We start from the raw sequence: 19,923 nt of genomic DNA on the forward strand, positions 1-19,923 counted from the left end.
ATGACTTCTTTTCAGCGTTGTGGGGGCACCCCTCTGTGGGGTGGAGCCTGAGGCTTGGCCTGCGGCCCTCAGACCTCACTGCCCTGTCTGTCGTCCCTCCCAGGACCATATGTGCCAGCCTCCCCGGTTTTCGGCGGGATCTCTGATCGGCATCACGGGCCGTGGCAGACTTTGCTTTAAGCATCTCGTTGCGTTGAGGTCACATGCCCCTGAGACTGTGCAGAGATGCACGCTGTCGGGTTACTCCTTTTGCCCCTGAGACTGTGCAGAGATGCACGCTGCCGGGTTACTCCTTTAGCTCTCCATGAGTCTCGGAAAACGGGCGGGGCGAGGTTAGCAGGCCAGAGTGTTCCTGCAGGTCCGATGGTCTTTCTAAGGAGAAATTGAAAGCTAAATAGTAAGCACTTAACCTTTGCAAATGGACCTGCATGTGAATAGCCTCAATCAAAAAGACCAAATTTTAGGAAAATGATGAAAGAAACTACTCTGAATGGTTGCAGAGACTATGAGTTTTTAGTGTATTCTTTGCACAGGCGATTAAAATGAGGTCAGTGCATTGTTTTGGAAATGAGACTTGCAGGGGTGTTTCCAATAAAGACACGAGAGTAGGGGGTGGTATCTGGGTGCCCAGGGCCTTTTTGGTCACTTTGCCTTCAGAAGTAGGTGCAACTGTTAAAACACAGGATCTTGCCAACTCTCATGGGTTCCTTGACATTTTAAAAATAAGGGGCCATTAGTTCATAGAGACGAGAGAGTGGCCATAAATCAGAATCCAGTGAGGGTGGATGAGATGCCCGGAGGAGGAATTGGTTTTCCTGTGTTACTGAACAGATGGTGGGTTGTGGGCATGGCCCTAAGCCTTTTTTAGGGCCACAGCAGAGACAGAGTCCCTGTCCTCAGGGAGTGTACACTGAGGAGGAAGTGGACAAGCCAGGCTGTGGCAGCGCCTGGCAGCACAATTGGTGCTGGGAAGGAAAAGACGGTGGGGCGGGCACAGGAGGCGGGGAGTGTGCTACGTTAGATCAGCGTGTCAGGAAGGGCCTCCCTGAGCAGGTGGTGGTCCGTCCACGACCTGAACTCGGTTGGGAGAGAGCCGTATGGATACCTGGGAAGCGTGTTGCAGGTAGAGGGAGTATGGCGTTCCCTGGGTGGAGCTGCGTCTGGAGGACGGGAGGCTGTGTGCAGTGGCCCACCAGGTGGGAGGGGATTTTGTTTTCAGAGTGGGTTTGGACAGAGAGTGATGTGACCTGATGTGATTTTAGAAGGATTGATCTGGTGTTCATGGGGACCTGGGCTGCAGCTAGGTAGGGGGCTTGTCATTGGAAGCAGGGACCAGTTTAAAGTGACCATTGCAGGCCATAGGTTATGTGGTTTGGACAGGGGGGTAACCAAGTGACCCTAGGGGTGGACACCAGTGTTACGTGAGGTCTGTTGCAGGCTTAGCTGAGCCGCTAGCCCGGAGAAGGGGTTGAAGACTGACTTTTCTCTCTCCCTCCTAGGTGCCGTGCTATGCCCTGGATGGAGAGCTCAAGAAGCATGACTTAAATCCACTGATTAAGATCAGCGGTGCCTACCTGGTGGATGACTCGGACCCGGAGTCTTCTCTGTTCATCAACGTGTGCAGAGACATAGGTCTGAGTCCCGGTGGGCGGGCACCTGCGTGTGGGGTGGTGGAGGGTTTCTCAAGAAGCTGCCATGGTTTTGCCCTTTGCCTCCGTTCGCCTACTTGGGTAGCCGTGGCACTGCGAGGCCCTCTGAGAAAGCTTTTGCCCCAACAGATGCTCTCAGTGCCCAGCCCTCCCCTTGGCCCCCAAGGAAATTCTGAGCCCTTGCAAATTCCCTCCGAACTGTTGGTCCCTGCAGTGTGTTCTCTCTGCCGGACACTTTGGGTTTCAAGATTCTCAAGTAACTCTTACTTCCAGTAAGGTCGGGGGAGAGTGGATAGATTCGGTGTGCGGGCTGCTGAGGACGCTGGAGCGGAAGCGGGTTAGAGTTCCTGGGAGGTTGAGGGAGCCCGGGGTGTCACCCTGGCTCTGTGTACCGAGTCCCTCGGCTCTGAGCTGCAGGCTGGGGACCAGGGAGAGAGTGTTGCCCAGAGCCCTTTGGACACTTGGCCATGACGCGTATTTTGCCCTGGGATGACACTATGCCTGGCCTTCTCTGAAGGTGCCAGCACTCGGGTGGGAAGCTTGGATGTCTCTGCTAAACTCCTGGGGGGCTGTATGTGGCCTTCATCTGGAAGGGCCGTGAGAAGCCTCAGCGAGCCCCCACCTGTCTGCCCGCGACTCCTAGAAGGGAGCCAGCTCACTGTTTGTCCGAGGGCTGCATGTGGTCAGCCCTGGAGGCCGGGCTGGGCCTGCTGCTCTGCCGGCAGCGATGGCGCCACAAGCAAGCTTTGCTTGTTGTGAACTAAGAAATCGTTGTTTTCTGGTTTCCTTACATTCTTATTTCTCATGCAGTTCCTAGGACTTCGGCCTTAGAAAAGTTTGGAAAAAATTGTAAAAAATAAAGTCAATACGTGAGGGTATTGCTGGGTAGTAGGTACATGCGTGCTAGGGTGCAATTATTCTTCAAGTTGTACACATACAGTATGTACCACTTTGCTTATCATTCCCAGATAGTTCTAGAAAGTGAAGATCCCGCACGCGTGGCTCACCAGGAGTGACCAGCGACTGTTTCAGATTTCGTGGGTCCGGGTCTCCAGGGACAGCTTGGACCATTCTTTTAGAAACACGTAGACAGACAAGTCTCTGTCTTCAATGGGTCTGTAACTCAAGTTCTGTTACAAAGTTGAAGAGTCGTGGAGATTATCGAATTCTGAAATAATACGCCATTTTAGTTTAGAAAACATTTGGATTCCTGGTTTTCTTTTTTTGTGTTTTGCTTTTTATCTTTTCGAGGATGGTTTGCTTCACTGGATGCATTCTTATGGAGTCATTTTCTTTCCGGTTTACTGGCCATTCGAGTTGAATTGTCAGGGACTTGGACTCATACAGGAGGCGCCCCAGCCTTTGTTGGGACATGCTGCAGGCCTCAGGCTCCGAGAGGCTGGGTTCGAAAGTGCGGCCCCTTGGACAGCAGTAGCTTTCCCGCCGTCTTAACTAGGCACACGGGGCGGGGGGGGGGGGGGGGGGGGCGGCACTGGCCTCACTTTTTGTCTCCAGGGACCCAAGCAGCGTGTCCCCTATGCGTCACTGGGGGCGAGGAGCCCACAGCCCAGCAGATACCCCCTGCCGGCTAACACCGCCCAGGGGCACGATTTCGTCATACAGGCTTGAGTCCTAAAGCATCTCTTTTTCATCACGTGGTGGCTCCTCACAGCAAACTGGGGAAGACACGATACCCCTCCTCCCCCCCCCCCCCCCCCCGCCCCCTCCCTAGATGATAAGGCTTTAATTACGGCCCAAGTACGGTGACGTTTACTCACTCATTCTGAACCCTGTGAAGTGCTGGGCACTCATTTCGGCACCAAGTCACTTGACCAAGGGAAGTGCCTGCTCTTTTCGAGCTTGTGGTCCTGTGGAAGATGCACAGACAAGGGAACCCCGTGCTGTATAAGGATGACTATCGAGGTAGCGCAGGGCGCAGAGCTGGGGGGACTCGCGCCTTGGTGGCCAGCAGTCTCTAGGCACATCCAGTATGTTCTTCTCCTTAATCCCACCCCCGGACCTGTGGGGGGCACATGGCAGTGAAGAGTCGTGTGCTTAGACCCATGCTGTGGTAGAAGTCAGTGGTGGATCTCAGGTTTGAACCCAGAACCATTTGTGGGTTCTGTCTCGAGCCTGCTCACCTTCGCACAAACCTGTGGAGTGCCTGCGTTTTCTAGTCCGTGTGTAGGTGGGAAGCGGATGGTGCCGGAGTTAGCGTGTCTCTGGGAGGAGGTGGGGACATTCCTAACTTCAGCGAACATAATAACCCCTGTTTATAGGGTGCCTCTCGGGTACCAGGTGCCGCGCGGGCGCCTTGCATTCCTTCTCCCCACCCCGGCCCGCAGCCCTGCGGGTGGGGGAGCTTCACTCATTTCACAACATTCAGACAGGTCACTGACTGTCCGAGGTCTCAGAATGGAATGTGGTCCTACCTCTTTTTCCTCTCCGAACTTCAACCTTATGTTACTTATGGAGACTGAAAAATTCGATCATTTTCTTAAAGGGACCCTGGGCCTAAAGTTGTGTGTGATTACCACTGCTGGTGCGTAATCAGTGACCGGCCTGTGAAATGTTTTACAGACTCACTACGGGACTCCAGTCCGCAGCTGCGTGCCTGCCCTTTGGGCACCGCCGCCTGCCTGGTGCGCGGGGGCCAGGCCTTTGACGTCGGCCGGCCCAGGGAGGGCCTGAAGTTGGTGAGCAAGGACAGGTCAGTGCGCGGTGGGCGTTTTTGTCGTCCTCAGCAGGCTCTCCGGGGTGTTGCAAAGTGATGCTTGCGAAAGGATGGCTCCCCACGCGTTTGCAGATTCACTAGTCATCACTGTGAGTCACCTTGGCTGGCTCATTGCCTTTTGCATCACTGGTCTCTCAGAGCCGGGAGGATGTGTGTCTGGGTCCAGCCACACGTGTAGTACCTCGAGTGACAGCCCCCTGAAGGCGTGTCCTGACATGCTGGCCCAGGCGGGCCGCCCGTGAACTTGATTCTGTGTCTGTGTTTATCTGTTGTTTATAGGCAGCATCCTGGAGGGTGAGAGACAGGAAGGGCCGTTTGCTGGCTTCCTTCCATGGTGCAGAGCCTGCTTCCTGGTGGGGCTCTACGGCCCCCAACTTTTGGGGCAGGGCACTTGGTTCCTCACACAGACGCTCTTCTGCCGTGGTGCCTGACTTGGCAGGGAGATGCTTGGACAGCAATTGGCTCTCTGTTCTGGGGGCCAGGCGTCCGAGCCGTCAGCGGGGCTGGTTCTCCTGAGGCTGTGGACCTTGGCTTGTCGACGGCTGTCTTCTCCCCAAGTCCTCACGTGTTCTTCCTCTTGCCCGAGCGAGCGTCCTAATCTCCTTCTCTTACAAGGACCCCGGCCATACCCGATTAGGGTCTCCCCTGTGACCTCTTTGAAGGCCTTATCACCAAACAGTGTCACGTGCTGAGGTGCTGCAGTTACGGCTTCAACAGGAATTTGGGGGTGGGGCAGGAGACCTAATCCAGCCCATACCACGGTCCTAAGTGACAAATGGGCAATATTTCACACGGGGAGATCTTTTTAAAATGTGGGCATTGACGAAAGCCGAGCTCGTCTTCAGAGGAAAGGCAGGCCGCCCGTCTTCGGCTGTGCCGTGGCGGCCCGCCAGGAGCCCTGGCCCACCCCGCGGGGAGGCCCGCACACCCTCCTGCTGCCCGCACGCTGCGCTGCCTCCAGGTTAAGCGGAGATGGTTGGCTTGCACTCAGAAGTCGTCGTTTGGAGAGGAAGTGGCTGTGCAGCCTGTGACCTGCTCAGCTGTGTTTGTTTCGTTTTGTGAGAGTATTTATAATATGTTTTTTTGTTTTACTCAAACAGCTTTTCTTAGTATTTACATTTACACATTGACCGTTCTATTTATTTTTTAAAGAAAATAGCACTTATTGGAGTTTACTTTTAAATGATTGCTTTTTTCGAATGGAAGGGAAATGAAGTTGTCCTGTGTGGTGGCTTCTTTTACATTTTAATCTTCCTTCTGTTCCCGTGTTTCCAGGTGAATGCTCAGGGCACCAGATACATTTGAATGCCATTGATACTTTTGTAACGCTCTGTTCTCTCCATGTGCCATCCAGGCTTGTCCTGACTTACGTGAAAGAAGAGGCAGGGAAGCCAGACTTCTGTGAGGGTCACAGTCCGGCAGTGACCATTACGTTTGTCTGCCCGTCAGAGCGCCGAGAGGTGAGTGGCTTCCATGACTTCCCAGCTGCGTGTGGTGCCTATGAGCAGGAGCAGGAGCTGGGGCTGGGGCAGGGTTCTGGCCTGGGGTCCTGGGTGGGGTGCAGCGCACCGCAGGCTCCCGGAGAACAGCTTGCTCTTCGCTTCTCCTCAGCCCCCAGGAGGGGCCTCTGGATGTCAGTGTGGGCTGGGGCTTTGCTCTGGTGTCTTGGGAGATGGTTCCAAGTGGCTCACGGACAGATTTTCAGAATGTTCGCAGTTAAGGCTGATGTGGATGGCTGTTGGAAAAACCCTCTGCACTACCCCAAGCCCCCATTTCACGGCTATTGTTTGAGGAGAAAGCCAGGTAAAAGTAGCTGGTGAGCTCACAGAAACACGGTGAGGAGACGCAGCGGGCAGATGGCACGTGGACCCTGCAGACACCGTGCAGGCCTGCGGCGGCCGTTGGGGGTCGAGGTAGAGGAGGACCATGGCCAGAAAGAGGGCTCCCGCAGGCTCCCAGGGGAGGCTTCACCCCTGCCTGCCCGCCTGCCCCTCCCGCCTGCCAGCAGTGCGGTTGCCCTGCCCTCTGGCCGTTGACACAGTTGGACGCAGCTGTGACGTCCTTCTGGGGCAGCCTGGGTTGTGCTTGGCCTGGGCCCGGGGGTGCTGCACGCATCGGTGGCTAAGTGTCAGAGCAGATGTGGGTGCCGGCGGCAGGGAGACATCCCCGGAGAGGAAGGGCAGGGCTTTCCTCTAATTGATTTCTCCTCTCCTGATAGAATGAACTAGGAGTGGACTTCTTTCGCTGGGGAGCCATACTGCCCCTCCCCCCGAACAAGTGTGGCATTTGCTCTGGTTTCAGGCTGGCCCCTGGCCTGTTTTGTGTGCTGGGTCACGGGGACAGACGTTTAGTCCCGGCCAGCTTTCCATTTCGTGTCCTGGGACACCCAGGGCCTGTGGTGGCAGCTCCCTGAGGACCTGACTGGCCACGCCACGTCCCCGGCTGGGATGTTGAGGAAAAGGGATTTGTGCCTTCCGTCTGCCGGGTGGTGCGTGGAGGCCTTGTCAGCCCAACTAGACGATCTCAGCCGGCAGCGTGTGCCTGTGTCGTTTCTTCTGCATTTAGTGAGGGCGGTCTTCCAGGCTCATGGGGGAGTGGACGGGCGCCTCCAACCCATGCCTCCCGCTGTCGTCTCCCCGGGGTGCGGGGTGCTTGGTGGCATTGGCACCGGGGCCGGTTGGCTCTCAGTGAAGGCCCCTGTCCAGCTTATCTGCTCCCTGGGCAGGACGGAGTTACACGTGACACCTCAGTTCTTGAAGGGTTATTTAAGCATTTACGCCGGCTCATCGGATACTTTTAGGGGCTGGGATTTTTGTAAACATTTACGTCGTCATGTGAATCTTTAAAAAAAAAGGCTTTATTGAATTTATAAATTAAAGTTCACCTGGCTTAAGTGCAATTTAACGGTTATTAGTGTATTAACAGACTTGGCCAGCTGTTGTCACCACATAGGGTTCGAGCTCCCCGCCTCCCTGCCCCTGCCCCCCCCTGCACAGGACCCTCCCCCACCCCCGTGCGGTTGCCCCTCCCTGTCCGTGCCCTGCCCTGGCAGCAGCGGGCCGGCGCTCTGTCTCTGAGGACTTGCCTTTCCTGGGCATCTTGTAGGCGTGGGCCACGCACTATGTGGCCTTTGTGTCCGGCTCCTCTCGCTGGGTACTCTGCGCCCCGTCACCAGACGCCTGCCTGTCCTGGGCCGAGTGGCTGCAGCCTGGTTTTGAGTCAGACAGACGGAGCCAGGCTCGCAGCTTCACAGCTTATTTATCACGCAGCCTGTGTTTGCAAACCCAGCGCTGAGGACTTGGGCCTGGCCCGTGGCAGGCACGGGGTAAACATGTGCAGGGTGGCGGTGCTTAGGAGCAGCACAGCTCTGTGTGACGCTGGGAGCAGCGGTGCGTTTCTCCCAGCGGCGGTTAAAGGCGACACTGCCCTGCAGGGAGCAGTGACCTCATAGCTTCGGCATCCTGTTCGCACCAAAGGCTCCCATGGAGGCGGCCCGCTGTCAGAGTCCAGTGGGGTGGTTGAGGCTGTGCTGCCCCCAGGGCGGGAGCAGCTTACAGGTGAGGTGAGCCCAGCACCCCTTCCACAGTCTTAGGAAAGGGGTTAAGAACCATCTTCCTAGATGCTCACATGCACAGCAGTTCCCACCCAGCCTTGGGGGCCATCCGGCTGGCTCCACAGCACTTCTGATGGAGAGGCGTGAATGGCCTGCCCGCCCTTCACATGTCATGGCTGCTTGCCGAGGTCGAGGTCGTGGTGGCCAGGTGACGTTGAGTTCAGGGCGGGAACAGCAGCGAGTGATCCGAGTCGAATAATCGAAATATCTGAAGGGCTATTAGGATTCAAACACAGGAGCAGAGGAATGTAAAAACCCACCAGCTTACTCGTAAGCTTTTCAGAAGCTTGGAGCACCTGCATTTGAGCTGCGTTTTCAAAATTTAACTTTGTGCCTTTTCAACCGTCCCTGACAGGGCACCATTCCCAAGCTCACAGCCAAGTCCAGCTGCCGTTACGAGGTGGAGTGGGTCACCGAGTACGCCTGCCACAGGGACTACTTGGAAAGTGGCAGCTGCTCTCTGAGCAGTGAGCAGCACGACATCACCATTGACCTCCAGCCACTGCGGCAGGACCGGGGTGAGCCACACCCGGGGCAGGCGGTTCAGAGAGAAGTTCAGGTTGAATGAAGTCGTGTGGACCCTTTCTTAACACTTACGAGTGTAACAGAGCCCCTTCTCTCTGTCCGCTTCCCCTCAGGCCATTACTATTCTGCAGACGGGAAGGAATACATGTTCTATTTGAACGTCTGTGGGGACACCGAAGCCAACCCCAGGATCTGCGGTGGGAGACAGGCCTCGGTCTGCCAAGCGAAAAAGCCTGATCTTACTCAAGTCAGAGTGGCCGGAAAATTCCAGAATCAAACTCTTCGGTGTGTAAACAGCCTTTCTGTGCTTTCCAAGTGCATGTGTCTATCCTTGTAAAATGTAACCGACTTCCCTCGTCCTCTTCCTCCTCCGTTGTCCCTGAGGCCCAGCGGTCAGTGAGGCCGGCGTCCCTCCGGGCCAGGCATGGGGCCTTCTGTCACCAAACAGCGGGATGTTTTTCCTGGCTAGAGGACAGATTGCTCCTGTTAAATCTGTCTGCTTTACGACCCGTTGTTTGGAAGGAACCATACTGTAGGGGAGTCATTTAATTAATTAGCTTATAGTTGACGAGGCTTTTGTATTTTAAAATTTATCTTTCCGAGCTTTCATTTTTCTTGGGTGCTTTCTCGAGCATCTGAAATGCCGTCAGCATCACTTGGAAGTTTTAAACAATGGAGAACACACAGTCACTGCGGTTCTCGTGACCCTTCACGGGTGGTAATCGTCACAATGCGTTGCGAAAGTAGTCCTCTGAAAATAAGGGTTCTCCAGCGTCGCTCCGGTAGGACCTGGTGTACGGCAGCTGCTGTGCGCTTCTTGGCCTTTTATTTCGGTTGTACAAAGTCCAGAAAGGAGAGCAGAGGAGCCTTCCTGCTCACAGCGCGACCTTCAGCGCTTTCTCGCAGCCCATTCGTACTTTGAAGTAAGAGGACGTTCAGCCCGTACATTTGCAGCTCATTTCCTGTAGACGTTTTCCCCAGCTGGCAAGAGCCTGCTGCTCTGTGTCAGTAACGATTTGCCGATGGCGTGCAAAGGGCTCAATGTAGAAACGTTTAAAAATGCACGTTCCTGCCTTGGTTCTGCCCAACACGCGCGTACGTGTCTCACAAAAACCTAGGTACTCCGACGGAGACCTCACCTTGACCTACCTGGGAGGTGACGAGTGCAGCTCGGGCTTTCAGCGCATGAGCGTCATCAGCTTCGAGTGCAACGAGACTGCGGGTGAGTGCGCCCCGGGCTCATCGGCACCCTGGTGGTGGGCGCGGGGGTTCTTGGGAGTGCAGTGCTGAATGGGGCAGTCACGCAGTCTGCTTTGGGCGTGGCCACCGCCAGTCCCCAGATGAGGTGGGGGTGCCCAGCCAGCGACACACACATCCTGTTTCCATTTTCCTCCCCGCTCTGTTTGTTTTGGGAGCGGGCCCAGCCCCGGGCCTGCGCGGGACAGAGTTTCTGCCTTGAGTTGTGGCTCACACCGAAGTGTGTGCAGATCCAGCACGGTGGGTCTACCCTGCCGCTTGGGGCGGCTACAGACACCGCTTTGCTTTTACAAATGAAGTTTCACGATGGATCTCGAAGGTGGTGGCCTGGTGGTGGGGGCTGGGTTTTGGTTTTTCTGAGTGACTAGGAGATGCTTCCTTGAAGTCACGATGGCCCTGGCGTTTCAAAAAGCCATGCCGCCCTCCCTGTTGGAGGTCTTAGACCTGGTTTGCATCTGCGGGGAGGGGATGGCATCTGTCATCGTCAGGGAGCCGTCCTGTCTGTGGACCTCCAAGCTGTGACCCCAAGCGTCCCGCCATCCCTACACAGTGCTGCCTACCTGCAGGGTCTTCCTGCCCTGCGTGCTGTCTGTTCGGCATGTGCCTGTGGCAGGACTTTGACCCTTTGTTCCCGGGCAGGTTCCGACACAGGTCCCTGCAGGGCCTGGGGGAGGCGGCTGTGTGTGTGCGGCCTGGGCTCCAGGAGTGCGTGTCTGTGGGTGGAAGGAGGTCAGAGAGCTTGTGAGCTGGGCCGAGCTCTAACCAGCCACCTGGAGAGGAGATAGACCGGCCTTTAGCCCCAACGCCCATCTCCTGCTGTCTCCTCTGCCCTCGGTTCCCGCCGCTCAGTGGTGGCCCAGCACCTCCTGACCCCACCGTGCACTGCAGGCTGGCTCTGGAGCCCGTGGCTGGAGCCCTTTTGTGACTTGCATGGTCTCAGTGGACTCATTCCACACATGTTGTGTTAGTGCCTGCGATCCGTGAGCAGATCCAGGGTAGGTATTTAGAACATAGCTAAAGGGGACCTTCCACAGGGGAGTGGGGCCCCCTTGTGAAAGGCTCGTGTGTCCTGTGAAGGTGCTGGCATTACCTAGAAACGCGAGAGAAACGAGTGTGAAGTCCCCGGGCCTGTCGCCAGGCTGGCAACATGGCTCTGATGTGGCCGTGGCCTTTGGGTGCGTCTCCCATCTGGTCCCAGGGTTCCCCTGCCCTCCCGAGAGTCTGTTTTCCATTGCCCTTACCTCCTCCAGGTTTCTAGGAGACCCTCTCTGAAGTGCACCCCTGCTACCCTGTGTCCCCTCCCTGGGACAGGCGCCAGCTGCTTACCTGTGTCCCCAGGCTTTCAGGCCTGCCCGCCCGCCTGCCCCTTCCAGTCCTGCCGTCCCCTGGCCTGCCTGCTGGCTGGCCACTCTGCTGTGGGGGGACGCCTGTGAATCCACCGTACCTCCATGCTTGTCACCCCTCGGCCCTGCTCTGTTCTGGGAGCTTTACAGATGACTTGGCTGAGGTCTGTGTGAGTGCACCGATGTCATTTGGGCACACTGGGACTGTAGATGGCTGACCCCCAGAAAGACCCCCGCAGTCGAGGAGGACGTTGAGAGGGCGCAGAGCCAGGGGCTCGTGAGGAAGAGGCGCAGCCTTCTGTCCGGTCCACAGGCTTCAGGAAACACGGAAGGCCATTTTTTCCTTTTATTTTTCATTACAAAAGTTTTCATACATTCCAGTAGAAAGAACATCACAATGCAAATTTCTATCCCTGCCACTCAGATTAAGTGATTGACGTTTTCCCAAATTTGCTCCATATAAACCACATGTCACCAATGGGACGTAATGTTCCACCCCAACTCCGATTTGACAAAATTAACAACGATGGGCTAATGCCACCAACTTGGAGCTTCGTCGGGCTGCTTTCATCATGATGGGGACAGGAGACCTGACGGAGAAATGTCGCATTGGTGGGGGTTCTGAGCCTGCTTGCGGCCGGACCTGGACGGCCAGATATTTAAGGGTCCTCCTCGCTGTGACGGACACGTCAGACCTCGGAGCAGGCTGTACAGGCTGTGAAGTTACTTCTTTTGCTTTTAGAGGAGATCCTGTGGTGCCTTCTGTCTTTTTGGGTAAATGTAATAAGTTTTTGCCAGTGACCGGTGTTAATTAGCTATGGGCATAACGTGGTTTATAGTTGAACTTGGGTCTCCAGGAATCATTTGTGCTTATGAGTCTATGGGTCATGTATTACAGGACACAATGTATATGCATTTATTCTTTTAGCCACGACATATTTTTAACCATTTGTTTCAATAACTTAACCTCTAGTTTTACGTAATGTGATGTCTTTTATTGTCTCAAATAAGGGCATTAGAACATTTTTGGGGGAAGAGTAACTTACTATGATAGGCTAGTGAGAAACCCACAGATTTAAGTGGCTCGTTCCATTAAAGGTTTATTATTTTCTTCAGTTCTGTTTAGGCTGTTGTAGGCGCCGGAGGTGGGGCTCTGCTCCAGGTGGTCACTCAGGTGGTCACTGGTTGCTGCTGCCTGTAGGCTTGGCCCCCAGGGACTTTGCAGAAGGGGAGCAGCAGTTCCTTTTCACGGGCCAGAGCTAAGCGGCGTGGGCCAACCTCCCCGGCAGGGAGGCTGGAAATGCAGCTTGGCTGTGAGCCTAGAGGGACAGTGGAACCCGTGTGGTGAGTAGGTAGCGCTGTCTGCGCCACAGAGGATGAAGGAGTGGGTGCTGCCGCTACTCAGCCGGAGAGCTCCCCGGTGCCCCCGGGAGAACCCACTTCTCCGTCACTGTGACGTGTGGGGAGTGGGCTGTGGAGTCAGGAGAGCTAGGCCGGCGCTTTGGGAACTGTATGATTGACAGAGAGATGCCAAAAAGCTCACCTCAGCCCTGCCCAAGGATGGACACCGTCAGCCCCCAGAGTAGGGGTCCTGAAGGCAAAGCCCCCCGTGCTTCAAACAAAGCAGTGTGGTCTGGTAGAGGGGAGTGCTGGTTTACGAGCTCCCTACAGTTGCTTTGGGGGATTAAGTACGAAGACAGAGAAGATGCGCCCCACTGGTGACAGCGTCAGCGCTCCCACACAGCATGAGTAAGTTTCCGTTGCAGAGCCAGCTCCGAGGTAGGGGTGGGTGCTGGAAGCCTCTGTAGTCTTATGTAATCGTTTGCCAGCTCATCTGGTGAAAGACAAACACAGCAAAGGCTTCGAGCGTGCAGAAACAGAGATGTTTCCCAAAGAGAGAGAAGATGCCAGTAGGAGTCAACTCTCTGAACCATGTGGGTGGGAAAGGGGCAAGCAAGCCTCACGCTCCTTCACTGCGGAGGCGGCAGGGGTCCCGGCGCACCTGGGGTGGGGGCTGCAGTGCTGGGTTGTCAGGAAGGAACCTGGGAGCAGTGCTTCTTGAAGAGGACGGCGTGGGGTACTTTGGAAAAAGCAGCAGCACCCGCAGTGGTGTAGGGAAGTATTGCCTTGTGCCGAGGGGCCTGGCTCCGGGGCCAGACCATCTGGATTTGATTCTGGGCGCCTCTGCTTTCTAGCTATGAAACCATAGGCAAATTATTTAGCCACCCGACATCTACTAAATGGGGCTGAAATTGTAACTGTGCCATAGGGTTTTAGGTTTAAATATGCCAGTTTTTACAAAGCACTTAAATCAGCCTGTTTCTGTACCCAGCCCCCACACAGCACGAGGGTACCCGCCCAGTGCCTGGCTCAGCCCGTGCTCAGTACTGGGTATTATAACTACGGCGTTTATATGCTTAATAGAGATTGCAGTGGAAACATTATTTGCCTTCGGTACAAAATACTGTTTCTCTTTCCTGGAGAACATTGTGCACTTCAGGGCATGAAACCTCAAGAGAGGCGATCCTGGGAGGTCCAGGGAGAATTGTTAAACCATGGGTATGGGCGGGGGGAGCTGTGTCCTATGGCCACCCGCCTGGAGGCGAGGAGAGAGGATTTCCAGTAAGGGGGAAAGTCTCTAAGCTCTCTGAATCCCAGGCTGCATGGACCCGGGGAGTGACCCAGGAAGAGCTGGCTTTCCGAGTAGAGCTGACCTGTGGGGGCTCACAGTTGGGAGCCCTGTGGGGCCCCCTCGAGGCGGTGGGCCAGGCTGAGACCCCGGCCCTGATTGAGACCCCAGGAATGAAGGGCGCTGGCGCCTCCTGCTGGCGTGCCTGTGACCGGGCGAGGTGGCGTGGACCTCGGCGCGCCTCAGTGGGCAGCGGCGGTGGAAATGAGCGCTCTCTCACTTTGTTTTCAGGGTTAGCCCAGGGAACTTGTCCTGCTCACACTGACATCATTAAGCCAGTGGCCCTCCCGGGACTTGAGCTCTGGCCTCTGCCTCCCTTCCGGTGACTCTCTGGTCTGACCACAGTCCTCATTAGCTCTCGTGTCTCGTCCCCACTGAAGGTGTCGCAGACAGCCTGAAGTCTCACTGAGACCGGCTGCCCAGAGGAAAGGGACCCTGGCCTGCCTTTGAGGGATTAGGATGATCTGAAACTCAGCAGAAGCCACTCTAATCTCTGGCCTCTGATCCCAGGCAGCTGGGACAGGCGTTTGCGTAGCTGCGGGGTTGGCCTGGGCATCCTGTGTGCTGGGGTTTGGTCGCACGACAGTCTTATTTTTCCTTTGCGAATTCCTCCCACAGGTAACGGCGGGAGAGGGTCCCCGGTGTTCACTGGGGAGGTAGACTGCACCTACTTCTTCACGTGGGACACGAAGTATGCATGTGTCAAAGAGAAGGAGGACCTCCTGTGCAGCGTCACCGACGGGAAGAAGCGGTACGACCTGTCCGCTCTGGCCCGGCACTCAGGTATGGCTGCCATGCGCGGTCTGTCTCATGCGTGTGTGTTTGTGGGAATGTTTTCTTTCCTCCTGCCCGATACGTTTGGAAGCGCGGTTACTGTTTCCTTTGTCAGCCCCTTGTGGCATGGCCTTTCCCTCCCGTCTCGCAGAGCGACATGCCTGGGTCCCAGGGGTCCCCGGTCAGGGCACGTGCCTGGGGTGTGGGTTCAGGCCCTGGTTGGGGTGTGTGTGAGAGGCTACCGGTGAGATGTTTCTCTCTCTCTCTTTCTCCCTCCCTTCCCGTCTCTCTGAAAAGAAAACAAATAAAAAGGACACTGAATCAGGAGGCAGAATATCTGAATATGAGGTCGGCATCACTGTTTGCTATGCTATGCGGGGTGCTTCGCGCTAACCTTACCACTGCCTCCTGTGTGCCAGGCCTGGTGCCTTGTCATGGACGCTGTTTCTTGTTTTTAAATTGAACTCTTGTTACTAAGTGAGTAGATGTTACAAGTTCCCATCACCGCCTCCCACTCCCCGTGGTAATGGATGTTAACTAAGTTTATTGTGATCATTTTGCAGTATGTACATGTAGTGAGTCATTATGTTGTACGCCTAAAACAGATACAGTGTTACAGGTCAATGGCATCTGAAATGAAAACACTTTAAATTGGAAGTAGGCAGGATTCCCACTGAACATGGGGCTTGTCAGCTCAGAGGGCGAAGGGCTTGGTGTGTGGGTTGGTGAACTGGGTTGGCTTGTGCCTTGGACTGCATGCTTCCCTCCTACGTCTCTGCCGCTTTTCCCCCGTCTGCACACCGGGATCAGCATTCCCTGTCCAGCGCCCGAGTCTTTGGTGAGCCCAAGGGGAGGATGGGCGTGGGAGCCCCCGGGGTGCCATGCAGCGTGGTGTCAGGGTGCAGTGGGGTTTGTCGCAGAGGCCGCGCAAGGCCGGCGTGTTCATTTGCCGCACGGGCGCCTGCTGAGCATCTGTTATGTGTAGGCACGGACCCCGTGCTGCAGACCCATAGCAAACCTGACGCTCGGGGCCCCTGCCCACAGGCCATACAGCTTAGCAGGGGGCAGAGCAGACTGACCGATGAGAACAGGGCTTCCACAGCGATAACTGAATCTAGTTTGGGAAGTTCCTAGGTTTATCTCTTTGGCAGCCCTGGCATTCAGTCTGTGTAGAAGCCCGCTGCGTCTGTGAAGCGGAGATAATACCTGCAGCAGAGAGAATGAGTTGGCTGAAGTGGCAGTTACCGGCTGTGACAGGAACTCGTGCTCTTGAGTCCCGTCTGGTTTGGAATGTATGATGCTGAGAGGGGAGCCCTCCTTGGGGGAGTGCCGGAGAGCTGGCCCTTGAACCGGGGACCATGGAGATTGACGCTCTTTGTGCTTTGCACTTCGGCACCCGTTCAGCGGCTGAGAGCGGCGCCCGGCTAGTTCTGTGTGCTCCCAGAGAGACTGGTTTTCCGCAGGGTGGGAAGAGCACGCACCCCTATCAGGGACTGGGTGGAGCCTGGTGTGGCCGTGTCCGGCTGTGTCCTTTGAGCAGGCTGCCTATGGTCCCCAGGCCTCAGTTGTTCTTCAGTAAACCGGGTGGGGGCATCAGATCCCACTCTCCAGCCTTTTTTATAAAACGCTTCAGGGCCAGACCCAGCCTGGGGCCTGTGGGGGAGGCGAGGGTGCACTCATCCCTTCAGGCGACCTCCCCCCACCAGCCTGGCACTGGTCCCCACCCCGTGGCTCTCCTGACACTGTGCAGAGAGCTGAAACCCTCCTCCTCTCGCTGGGGCGACCCCTGTGCTGCAGCCATGCCGCCCACCCCGCCCTAACCTAGACCCTCAGAGCCACGCATGCCCTGTTTGCCTGCACGGGCCTTGTGTGTCCCTCCAGGTTGGTGACACTGGGTGGCATTCCGCCAGTGTGATTGTAGCGGCACCGTCGACACCCAGCCTCCAGTCTGTGAGAGGGGTGTGCTCACGTTTGTGCCCCCTTTTTTTTTTTGAAGCTTTTATTTATTTATTTTTAGAGAGGGGGGAAGGAGGGCGAAAGAGAGGGAGAGAAACACCAGTGTGAGAGAGGAAGATTGGTCAGTTGCCTCTAGCACGCTCCCCGACTGCGGACGGCACCCGCAACCCAGGCCTGTGCCCTGACTAGGAGCCGAACCAGCGACCTTTCGCTTTGTGGGATGACACCAGTCAGCCGCGCTGCACCAGTCAGGGCCCTGGGCCGTTCTTCAAACAGCTTTAGTTCACTCCCTCGGCCTCTGTTTAGGGGCTAGTCTGCCTTTCAGGACGACCCTTTGCTTTGGTGTGCTGCCCCCAGCCCTTGGCAGATGCCCCCTCTGCCTGCGGTGGAGTTTCGACCTGTTTCTGTTCGGATGTGAATGGCAAATGGGCTGCTGGAGTTCAGGGGCCACACACCTCCATGCGTCTTTGGTGGCGCTGAGCCGGCCTCACACTGGCCTGCTGTGTGGGCGAGGTGGCCGGCTTCTGGTAGCCGCACTGGCCGCCTTGGTGGGCTGATGGAGGGTGTGTCCCCGACGGCCCGGCTGGTGTCTGCACTTGCTATTTGGTCTCTGATTTCATACTTTGGGCCTTGGGAGAATTTCACTGTTGTCTGTCCTTCCTGCTACATGTGCTCTTTGGAGGAGGTGTGGGGGTGGCTTATTTCTGTCCCATTAAATGAGAGGCCTGAGCCTTTCGGGGAGGGGCCGTGCCCATCACCTGTCCGGTCCAGAACCGTGGCAGCCTTGGAGAAAGCTTCGGGCCTTTCCCTTCCACTCACTCGTCCTTTATGGTGTGACTCACCCAGACGCTGTCACTGCCTTCAGCTAAAGGAGGTTTTTTTTTTTTTTTTAACAGAAGTGGAACAGAATTGGGAAGCCGTGGATGGCAGCCAGAAGGGAACCGAGAGGAAGCATTTCTTCATCAACATCTGCCACAGACTGCTGCGGGAAGGCGGGGCAAGGGGCTGCCCCGAGGACGCGGCCGCCTGCTCCGTGGGTAAGTGCCGCCCCGAGCCCGAGCCTGGCCTGGGGCAGCGGACAGTCTCCTTGTGGTTCAGCTCAGCCTCGCCTGCTGCCTTCAGCAGATAAGGGAGGGCAGAGAAAGCCACGACTCCACTGCCGGTCGTACCGGTGCAGCCTGGGATGGAGACCGAGGCGGGGCTGGAGGTGGCCACAGCCTTCCAAGGGGGGTGGGCACCATGATGGGGACGGAGAACACTCTTGGAAAATGCTTGGTTAGGAATGACATTGCTAGGACTTGGGTAGAACTGGCACTGGTATTTTAAAAGCTTTATATTCTCTGGAGTTGTTCAAAAGTTAAGGCGATGGGAACCTAATATTGTATCCTTTGTCTGCGAGCACTGTCCCCTCAGGTCCCTTCTGTGGTCGTGTGGGTCAGGCGTTGTCCTGCAGAGACGGCTCAGTTTGATGTTTGCATGTAGCCCGTTAGCTGCCACTTAAGACACATGTTGAAAATGACAGGCAGGGGGAGTAATTCAGATTCCTCACCAGCATGGAATGAGGCATAAACACGGGTGGGTTTCGGGAATGACCCCACTATTCAGAATCAGTGTTGTGTCTGTCTGAGCAGGCCCAGGCACGGCCATGCCTTCATTTAAGAAGGACGTGGCACGAGGTTTCAGAACTTCACAGTGAAAGGCAGCCGAACCAAGAATTGAGCGGTCCCCTTCTTGGCTCTCCGAATCGGTTTAGTTACTTTCTGCTGTGTTCTTGGGACACACTCTGGCCTTTTGTCTGTGCTTTTCCAAGCCCTGCATCTTGGGGGAGCTGAGGCCCCCAGAACGGGGAGCAGTGTTGCTTCACGGGATGGGAGGACAGGCCTGCTTGCCCGTTCTGCCTCCTGTGGGCTGGGGGTGGTGGTTTCTTTCTCGCACTTTGCTGTGAAGCTTGGAGGTGGCTGCCACCACCCGGCCAAACTTGTTACTCAAGAAAAAATCTCACCGACCATCTGGGCCCGGCGGGCCGGCCGAGCAAGGGGCCACACACGGCTCGCCTGCTGGGTCTTGGCGGGTTTTTGGTGTCTCTTTGTGTGATCATTTTTAATCTTGCCTTCTGTTTTTTCCCTTTTCTTTTTTCCAGTTAAGAACGAAATTAAAAGTCTGGGCAAATTTATTTCCTCTCCCACAAAACAGAAAGGAAACATTCAACTCTCTTATTCTGATGGTGATGTTTGTGGTGATAACAAGAGAATACAAACTAATATAACACTTGTGTGCAAACCAGGTAAGCATTTATTTTTTAAAATGTATTCTATTGATTATATTATTACAGTTGTCCCAGTTTTCCCCCCTTTATTCCCTCCACCCGGTACCCTGCTTCCTTCCAGCAGTCCCTCCTGCCCCCTTAGTTCATGTCCGTGGGTCTTGCATAGAAGTTCTTCGGCTTCTCCATTTCCTATATTAGTTTTGACCTCCCCCTGTCTATTTTGTACCTACCAGTTATGCTTCTTATTCCCTGCACCTGTCCCCCTAGTCTCCCCCAGTGTTGTGCACCATCAGCACCCTCCATCTCTAGAACTTTCCATCTTCCCAGAGAGACACTGTCCCCATTAAACACGAACTCACCATCCCCCTTGCCCAGCCCCGGGCAGCGCCCCTCTCTCTGCTCTCTGTAGGTGTAACTCACCGTGTGCTGGGACTCACACAGCATCCGTGGGACGATGTGTAGAAGCGGGGAGTTGGTGGGAACGGTTGTGATGGTTGTTTCCTGCCCTTGACAGGAGATCTAGAAAGCGCCCCAGCGCTGAGAGCTGCCCGAGAGGATGGCTGCTTCTATGAGTTTGAGTGGCACACGGCCGCCGCCTGCGTGCTGTCCCGCACTGAGGGCGACAACTGCACCGTCTTGGACGCCCAGGCAGGTGTGTGTCACCTGGGCCTGCGTAGTGCATTTCATCGTCGTCCAAGGACGTGCTCACTGATTGTAGAGAGAGAGGGAGGGAAGGAGAGCAGGAGAGAAACATTCATGTGAGAGAGAAACATCGATCAGTTGCCTCTTGCATGTGCCGGGACCGGGGACCAAACCCGTAAGCCGTGTATGTGCCCTGACCCGGAATTGAACCTGTGACCTTTTGGTTTATGGGGTCACACTCAAACCCACTGAGCCACACCAGCCAGGGCCTGCTTATTAGGCTTTTTGAAAAAATACTTTCTATGAGTGTTTTAGAACTAACCTGTTTTAAAATGATATTACCATGGTTTGACCCAAAATTGGAAAATCTGACGTTTGAGGCTTGTGATAATGACAAATGTGCCCTAAATTCCTGGCTGCAGTAGGTTTGCTAAGTGCACGCCCTGGGGCTTACGGGGGAATGAGTCACGTTTGA

At 55.6% G+C, this 19,923-nt stretch overlaps 1 protein-coding gene across 1 annotated transcript in view; it reads left to right on the forward strand.

Moving 5' to 3' along the window:
• Positions 1-19,923, forward strand: part of IGF2R (insulin like growth factor 2 receptor) — a 97,163-nt gene that overhangs the window by 33,691 nt on the left and 43,549 nt on the right. Inside the window, exons 5-14 of the mRNA XM_053913616.2 lie at positions 1,500-1,632; positions 4,230-4,359; positions 5,738-5,843; positions 8,352-8,514; positions 8,635-8,806; positions 9,640-9,743; positions 14,429-14,593; positions 17,437-17,577; positions 18,681-18,824; positions 19,321-19,458. Coding sequence (XP_053769591.1) covers positions 1,500-1,632; positions 4,230-4,359; positions 5,738-5,843; positions 8,352-8,514; positions 8,635-8,806; positions 9,640-9,743; positions 14,429-14,593; positions 17,437-17,577; positions 18,681-18,824; positions 19,321-19,458 — 1,396 coding nt within the window. The remainder of the gene's footprint in view (positions 1-1,499; positions 1,633-4,229; positions 4,360-5,737; positions 5,844-8,351; positions 8,515-8,634; positions 8,807-9,639; positions 9,744-14,428; positions 14,594-17,436; positions 17,578-18,680; positions 18,825-19,320; positions 19,459-19,923) is intronic.

This window comes from Desmodus rotundus, chromosome 11, assembly GCF_022682495.2.
Source record: "Desmodus rotundus isolate HL8 chromosome 11, HLdesRot8A.1, whole genome shotgun sequence".
NCBI lineage: Eukaryota > Metazoa > Chordata > Mammalia > Chiroptera > Phyllostomidae > Desmodus > Desmodus rotundus.